General features: G+C 41.5%; 1 protein-coding gene across 1 annotated transcript; it reads left to right on the top strand.

Annotated features, from left to right (window-relative positions):
- The first annotated feature begins 590 nt into the window (after positions 1-590).
- LOC124268989 (shiftless antiviral inhibitor of ribosomal frameshifting protein homolog) lies at positions 591-8257 on the top strand. Its single transcript, XM_046704023.1, has 7 exons — positions 591-738; positions 3000-3111; positions 3571-3614; positions 4648-4785; positions 5869-5969; positions 6435-6649; positions 7659-8257. Exons 1-7 carry the CDS (start codon positions 682-684, stop codon positions 7907-7909), a joined length of 918 nt encoding a protein of 305 aa, XP_046559979.1. The 5' UTR covers positions 591-681; the 3' UTR covers positions 7910-8257.
- The last annotated feature ends 388 nt before the right edge of the window (positions 8258-8645 follow it).

The following is an 8645-nucleotide window of genomic DNA, read 5'->3' as shown; positions in this document are numbered from 1 at the left end:
GCAGTGGGAGTATCTTATATATTCATCTGAATATATTTCTAGAAAAAAATGAAACACAAATGGATCTCGGAAATAATCTTAATCCGTGAAATATAGGTGTGCACTTACGTAAGCGGTGTATAGGAGAAGGCCCTTAGACTAGCCACGATACATTCCTGTCGAGCCTTAACCGTGAAGATCCGGGTTAATCTTCAGCAACCCAGTATGCTTGTCGTAAGACCGGACCGGGTGGTCAGACTCGCTGACTTGATTGACACATGACATCGTATCCCAGTTGCGTAGATCGATAGTTATGATGTTAATCACTGGATTGTCTGGTGCAGAATATTAACAGACCGCCGTCAAACAACAAACAAATCAGGTCGATCACTGCAGGAGACATCGATCTGAATTGGAAAGAAATAGACATACTCAAATAACCGTGTTTCGTAAATGTGAAACCCCTTGTCATTAATACTATATTCTCATTAAGAAGGTAGTGTTTATAGGTGTATCACATTGTTAGACTGAAAATTATGAGTTGTCAACACGTTAAATCTCCCGCCAAGTCGACGTCAGCACGTTTCGGGGAAACCCGGAAGTGACCCCAATGCCATTCCCCGAGTTGTGTAAACTGAAAGCAGATAGCTGTAGCGAGGGAAACGAGAACAACTACCATCAACCTTCAACACTGACGACAGCATGGCAGCGGCAGCCGTTCCTGCCGACGCGTCTAGCAGCCTTGAAAACGACAGAAAGGTATTGTGTATGCCCCTCCTCTGTCCCTGCCCCAGCGTTCAGGTCACCCGCACCCGGCAGATCACACCCGATATAAGACAGATACAACGATCGCTGAGATTAGCCATGTATTTATAGCCGAGCATTGTATTAACCCACCAGACACCGACGGGTCTGGTGTTTCTGTTTTCACTGAAAATAGACTTGAAGATTTGCTGACTGCGCCTACGAAATACCGCGCCCCTTGCGTTGTACATAACTCCATGTTTGACCTCTGTCACGTGGTTGGAGTGTTTGACCTCGCCTGCATGTTCAAAGGCATGTACATGTATGTCATTCATTCATGACATATCCATCACTTTAATGCCTGTCACAGCACGACCCTGGTTATAACAGTGTCATGACAGCGACCTTTCCCCGTTATACAGCGACTCGGCGGTATAGGTTCCTACAAGTGTCAAATACTACAAAAATAGGTTGACGGGTCGCGATATGTGAATCAAGTTTCAGTTTCAAGATATGCCTAAAATTCTCCGCCCTTCTTTACTGAGCTGGGTCCTGTGTACAATTAGGTCGCTGGAAATCAATGTTTCAACTGCACAACGCAGTGAAATGACATCGACAACTCTTACGTCACGGTGTCTGTTACTGCTGTTGGTTGTCAACAACAAATGTGGTGACATTCTTTGCTTCAAACACATCCCGTAGTTTGTCGTATATTACCAGAGAATAACGTTATTGAATCTTAATCATAAACGTATGATCTGTTTGTAATGTAGCCAATGTTTTTCAGAAGAAACGCATGTGTATTTGTAATGTTTATAATAATCCATTGAACAATATTTATAAAGTAGATTTTAATAAGATTTTGTTTATTTTTTCATTTTTCTTCCACATGTTACCAGGTCCAGATCGGCCGAAATATTTAATAAAAAGACACGGTTCTGTATACTTAAAATATTGATTATCATATAATAGTATTGAGCAGCTGAGGATAACGAAACATCTGTGATGATGAAACAAAGTTTACTTGGTGATCGTATTTGGAAAGATTTTCAACTCACTGCTAATCTTGGAGAAAACTGTGAAATGAGAAATGGATTATATGTGAACTTTTGACATAATATGTACCTTTAGACGAACCTCAAGCGTGTGTCTATGACCGAAATTTCAGTGATTGGTATTTACGATCCCTATATGAGCAAACACACCTGAAGATTAGAAGTCGTATCTATCAACGAAAGGCTGCCGAGTCTCATATATATTTATTGTGTAGAGTAGTATATAGAAGGAAACTCCTCAACTCATAAAAATGATAAAAACCCTTTAGTTTTGAGAACTATAAATAGTTTAATGTTGAACGGAAAGTCCAGTATAGGGTCATGGCCCAGAATTATTTCAGCTGTGTTAAATATGAGCGGAGACACAAGTTTTTCTGATAAAGTTCTGTCACAAAAGGCACGAGCAGAGTGAACCTCACAGCTGATTTTATATGTAAGAAATATATAGAAAATATCTATATTGTATCCAAAATAAGAACTTACTGGTTCTTAGTCACACTTACTGAATATTTGTTCAAATCTCTTTATTCCATTACTGAAGAGGCCACAGGCCTATAGTACAAAATATAAAAACAATACTGAATGTTTGTGCACTATATATTAAAAAAATTATTGAAACTAATTTCAAAGGTGTTTTGCCTCTGGCTCCAAAGGAAGCTGTAGATAATGGAGACTGGTTATTCTGTGTTGATGCTCTGTGAAGGTTTTTGTTTGTTTTTTAACGCCGCACTCAGCAATAGTCCACCTATATGGCGACAGTCTGTAAATAATCTAGTCTGAACCAGACAACCCAGTGATCAACAGCACGAGCATCAAACTACGCAATTGGGGCATGATGACATGTGTCAACCAAGTCAGCGAGTCAGACCACCCGAGTTTAACAAGTAGAGCTATCAACCTCCCACATTAGACATGACACAATGCTGTGTTATTCTTTTTGGCCACAATGTATTTATAGGGTACAGCAACCTATCAATACACCTAGGTTCCTGTAAGGTAATTGTCAGGAACGTCTACAACACCATTCAACAAGTCACCATTAATTCCCCGACGATTGTTATTCCTTACTAGCTTCTTTGTTGCCATAATCTTTCAAAATTTCAGTCGACAGACAATTTTTCGACATAGTAATATTTCAGTTTCTGTTAATTTGATGTAAAACGAATGTGAATGCTGAGGTAAAACGTGTGTTGATCAGTGTTTGTGTTTTATGTATATAAGGCACGGAGACTGCAGGAGCTGTTCAAAGGTCGTTTCAGTCAAGGGGAGGCCCTCGCCATCATTGTCGACAAGGATGGAGATATCCCAGCAGCAGTTGACTTTATTATGAGAGGTGAGATATGTCGACTTGTCACTGTGTAGCGGCAGTAACGTCGCCCTGCTGCTTGGAGAGACACGCGACCTGTGCAGTGACGCGTTTTGTATCCCAGGCGATTATTACAGGAATCGGGGAGATTTTCAAGACGCTTCCTTCAGTTTTAGAGTAACGTTGTCATGGCTGTTCCTGATGTATGGCGTCAAGGTAACAGTATCAACAGATGGTTTGATGTTACAGTTATGGTTGATAGCCAAATGTCATTTAAAAAAAGAAAATGTAATATGCCTGAACTGTGAAGAGGTTGCTTAATGATTCTGAAAAATGGGTTGCAGATGTGTATGTGTGTGCGCGCACGTGCTTTGCAGTGCGTGCTCTCTCTCTCTGTGAGTGAGCGGGTGAGTGAGTGAATGAATGATTGAGCAGTATTGGATTGCTAGGGCTTCATCAGTTATGATTTACTTATTTACCTTTCAGGTTCACCTGAACAAATCCGGAAGTTTCTACATAGCCAGAACCAGGTGAGTCAGTATCCATAGACCAGCTGTACTGGTGTCCCTGTCACGTGATTGGCTAGGGGTAGGGACTGAGTGCCTGTCCTAATATTTCAGAACATGGCAGTCGTTGGTTGTTTGGCTGGTTGTTTAACGCCACACTCAATGTCAACCTTTGTGAATCCCACGTACAAGTGTATCTGTCCTAACAACCCAAGAATCATTATCTGGGCGAATTTTGCATTCGAACCCACAGTAGACTAGCATGCCTTAGGGACGCATCAATGTATGTTGGCTGGTTAGTTGGTTTGTTTAACGCCGCACTCAGCAATATTCCAGCTCTATGGCGGCGGTCTGTAAATAATCGAGTCTGGACCAGACAATCCAGTGATCAAGGGCCTGATCATCGATCTACGTAATTAGGATATGATGACATGTGTCAACCAAGTCAGCGAGCCTGACCACCCGATCCCGTTAGTCGCCTCTCACGACAAGCATGGGTTGCTGAAGACGAATTCTAACCCGGATCTTCATGGGTGATTGGTCTGAGTGCATGTCTTCATCCTTCAGAACATGGCGGTCAGTTTCAATAAGAGAGCGAAGCCATTGTAACATACGTCTCTTGAAATTAACCAGCATCTATTTGGTCTCTGAAATTATAGAATTGTGACAGAGGCATGCAAGTACAATTAAAGGCGCCCTGGTGACATTGGACATTCAGAAACTTGCATTTGCTTGACAACGGTGTTAGTACCTCATTGCAATAAAGAAGTTGACTATCCATAGAACTTGGATTTCCTTTAGACTGAGGGACAGTGTTGTAGAGTAAATGATATGTCGTATCGTCAGTATTACAGCAACGCCATCGCTTATCCAGGGTACTATACCTTCTGATATATTTTACTGTGAAACTATACTTGACCTATTCACTCCTGTAATTCTGTGGGAAGTGACATCTCTCATCGTCGCACGTAATTTATCTCCTTAGTAGGTGGTATGTGATTTAACAGCTGTTCTAAATGTTGGTTTGACTGTCACTAATCTGTGATATTTACCCCAGAACCTGTTGCAAGAACTACGAAGGGACACAACCATCCTGTACAAGAACCTGCGGAGTGGCCTCCCCTGCACAGTTCGCCAGTTTGGGTGTGGTCCCTGTGACAATTTCTGGTGGCAGAAAGTTCCCTCCAGGAAGGAGGTAAGTGACTTCGCTTTGACCAGCCACGGAGTAACGAACTACTAGCAGAGATGCCAACCTCTACGATTTTATCGTAGCCGCTACGAATTTTAACCTCAAACTACGCCAATACGACTGCACTAGAAATTCTACGAAATTTCAAGAAAATTCATTAAAATTTGGATATCTAGACAGAAACATATATTTTCGTTGATTAAATACATTTTCGCCAAAAATAGACGACAAGAAGAAATGTAATGCTGATAATTTGGAAATCTGCTTTTGGAGGTATGTGAAATTAAAGCTTCACTCTTGATTTGTGGTATATTATCTTTCTCAGAATCCATTATGATTTTAAGTGTTTAGTTGACTATTAATTTTATGGTCAAACTGCTGATGTTGATCCTTGAAACTACTATTTGCAACACTTTGGGGTTGGCATCTCTGGTGACCAACTTGTCAACTCAGCTAACAGTTTTGGTCGCAGCGTGAATATTTTATGTTTCCAGTGCCAGTCGGTTGCATCCATTAGCCTTTGGGGATGTGGTTTAGAATAGTAGCATCTCTGTGTCTCTAAAACGAATGTTAACGAGCAGAACCAACTGTAGATTTTCGGAAGGCTATTACAACTCCACCAAAACGGATTGAGTATTGAGTGGATATCTTCGTTGGTTAGGAGTTCATTGGGGCGGTTGGGTAGCCTAGTGGTTAAGGCGTTCGCTTGTCACGCTGAAGACCTGGGTTCAATTCCCCACATGGCCACAATGTGTGAAGTCCATTTCTGGTGTCCCCCGTTGTGATATTGTGGGATTTTTGCTAAAAGCGGCGTAAAACCATACCTAATCACTACTCACTCTTTCTTCCTTATTGAAGCCTGTTCCTTTACATGACATCGGAGTGATCATAAAGTCCACTCGTCATTTTCACTGGGAGGTCAAAGGCCACTCCAAATGACGTGAGGTGACCTCCGCTTCAATAGTTAATACAAAAAGGCATCGTTTCATCGATACGTACAGGACTGTAGTTAAAGTGAAGGAAGTAGAACTGTTATGTTGTGTATTTCATTTCGATTTAACGTGAACTCGTTACATCTGGATCTTGCAGGTGAGCTCATGCAAGAAGTGTAAAATCAAATATGATCCCGTTCCGAGGGGTCACGAGTGGGGGTGGGCAGAGTTCAAATGTCCCTGCGGCAATGAATTCAAGTAAGTGTGTCCGCCTGTTGAATTATTTACTGTTAATATAACATGTAACAATTGCTGAGTAAATAGCTCACCTGTATTGAGTGTGCTATTTGTACTCTGATGAAACATTGATGAAGATTTCAAGATGATTTTTGTTCGAGGTCATGTCACGACTGGTGACTGTAACGATATGTGGGCTGATGGCGTAACATGTTACCCCGATCGATGCTCATGCTGTCCACCACTGGTTTCCAGGAAAAGCCTCGATTATCCACAGCCCGCCATTTTACAGCTGGATTATTTCCGATAACATTCACTCACTCACTCACTCACCCTGACCAATCGGCTATGATAGCTAAGAGGTATCCAGCGAGGTCCATTTTTAAGACTGTAATGTAACCTTATACTGAGATCTTTTGTTACTGTTGTCATTTGTGTTGCAATGGTTTTACCATTTTATGTTGCATATTTACCATTCTATTTCAGTGGGTTTGGCCAAATAGGTCACACTGGTAGTCCCTGCTTCAAGTGCCACACAGTCAGTTTTCCGCTCAAGATTCTGCCCCCTCGTAGGAACAACAGACAACGTCGTTCTACAGACCACGCTTGCAACGGGACCAACTGTTACAACGCCCCTATGTATGGAAGAGGGGGCTTTGGAGGAGGGGATCGTGGAAGGGGCTGGGGAGGCAGGGGAAGAGGTGAGGGGGCCAACATCGACGACCTTGACAGTATCCTTATTAATAATTACATTTAGTGTAAATGTATTAAAATTCTCAGCCAGTCAGCATTGTGATATGATATTATTTATGACCCGAGTTACATTTGTCGCGTTATGTCCTGATAAATGTGAAGATCTTTGATTTCGATTTGATACCCTTCTGTGTGAAGATCTGACAGGGAAGGGGAACTTTCAAATCAGATCGAGTGAGTGATTTTAGTTTTACGCCGCACTCAGCAATATTCCAGCTACATGGCTCCAGACTTCACGGTACGCAATCGCGAAACATTCTGCCAACCACGACGTCTATGTTCTCGGAAACGATGTAATCGAGGAAGTCCGAATGCGAACACATAATGCCTCTTTATTGTACATGGTTAAGTGGAGAGTATAGTTATGTTCTGGGCGGTTTTCTGTTGGCTGAGATCGACATTTTTGTATCCAAGCGGTAAAAATATAGTTTTAAAAACCTTGCATGCCATTAGCTGAAACCGTACTTCATTTTGATAGGCTAGGGATTTTGGTAGGGCAAATCTGAAATCAGATTAATATTCATTTAAACAGGTATCTCGTTGATGTAAGAGATCTGGTTTAATGATACTGGACAAATTCTAGCTTATGTCTTCGCACATGCAACAATATGAAAGGACACTTTTGCAAGTGTAAAGGAAAAAGATCGTTTTAGCTGAAGAATACTAAGATAGACCCCTAGACATGAAGCGAAACAGAAATGTTTATGAATGATTTGATTATTGTGGTTTCAACTAAACTGAACCTGTACGGAACAAAACCAGATATGTTATCATTTATCTAACATGTTATTAGAAAGCTGGATAAGGACGAGTTGGCAATTCTAGTAAGGAAGATTCAAGTTCTTTGATCTTTATTTTCTTTGACTGCTACCTCAAAATGTATTAAGTATTTTATTCAAGTACACCCCTTTTAGAAAAATCGCGCAAGCTATATCCATGTTTTATTCTGTTTACCAGGTAACAGAGAGCCCCGCTGTTGTCATCCCCGTTCAATTCGAGCATCTGGGGGAAAAATGGTCTTGTACGCTAGCCAGCCCCACAGGAGTACCGGTTCTACAGTTGGCACATTCTTAACACAGGACGATCTTGTCTCGCACGCCGGGACATTCACCTCAAGTCTCGTTGATGTGCGAGAAGATGACGAGGAAGCTTTGGCCGGAAGTGATCGCGAAGACAGCGATGGCGGCCCAGCGGACGATGGCCAGTGACCCACCCCCATTACAACAGTTATACTGGCATAGGTCTGTGAGAAGTAATTCCAAATAATATGAAAGACCTGTTCCAGATACCCTACATATCACTGTTACGTGTCTTAATTTCAGAACAGGTTGTATCAAAATTATTACCACAAACAATGCTAAAACCTTGACATCAAATCGCTTCATAGTTCAATTGAGACCTGAGTATATAAATTACAAATTGGAGCGCTTATCATTGGTTTACCGTGCTGTGTATATATGTATACATTAACCATAGTTTCAAGATCAAGGAACATGTATACATAATTATTACAGTTCAGATAATGGTCTCTAAGTCGCGACCCGGACGCGCCTATATCGCTCTTTGTTCGCGCTGTGTGTGTGTTGTGAAGGGGGTGGGGGGGTGAGATTTAGGGACACGAGTTTTAATATTGCATAATGTGCCATAAATGCGTGGGATGTTGGTTACAAGATAACAATACTTGATGTGGACTGTGAATTAAACATAATTCCCTAGTTGTCAAATTTATTATGTTAGATATTTATACATATATTGACTGTCAACAGACAAGAGCACACGCGACACATTGTTGGATTCTGTGTGCAGGAACGTGTTACAATATATCGTGAATCATTTTCGTTTCGTGTTTCTGACCACGTAGGTTGATATATCGGGTTAGAACCGATCATGTACTGACCGCCGTCATATAGCTGGAACACTGCTGAGGGCGGCGTTAAACAGATT

The sequence above is a fragment of the Haliotis rubra genome, unplaced genomic scaffold (assembly GCF_003918875.1).
Source record: "Haliotis rubra isolate DU_JTF1 unplaced genomic scaffold, ASM391887v1 Scf141, whole genome shotgun sequence".
NCBI classification, from domain to species: Eukaryota; Metazoa; Mollusca; class Gastropoda; order Lepetellida; family Haliotidae; genus Haliotis; species Haliotis rubra.
The sequence above is the reverse complement of the archived record's forward strand: the minus strand, read 5'-3'. Positions and strand labels throughout refer to the sequence as shown.

Excerpts from the sequence above, each read along its gene's own strand:
- LOC124268989 (XM_046704023.1), top strand. The coding sequence starts at position 682 with ATGGCAGCGGCAGCCGTTCCTGCCGACGCGTCTAGCAGCCTTGAAAAC. Across the intron at positions 3,112-3,570 it reads AGTTGACTTTATTATGAGAG|GTTCACCTGAACAAATCCGG; the intron begins GTGAGATATGTC and ends TTTACCTTTCAG. Across the intron at positions 4,786-5,868 it reads AAGTTCCCTCCAGGAAGGAG|GTGAGCTCATGCAAGAAGTG; the intron begins GTAAGTGACTTC and ends TGGATCTTGCAG.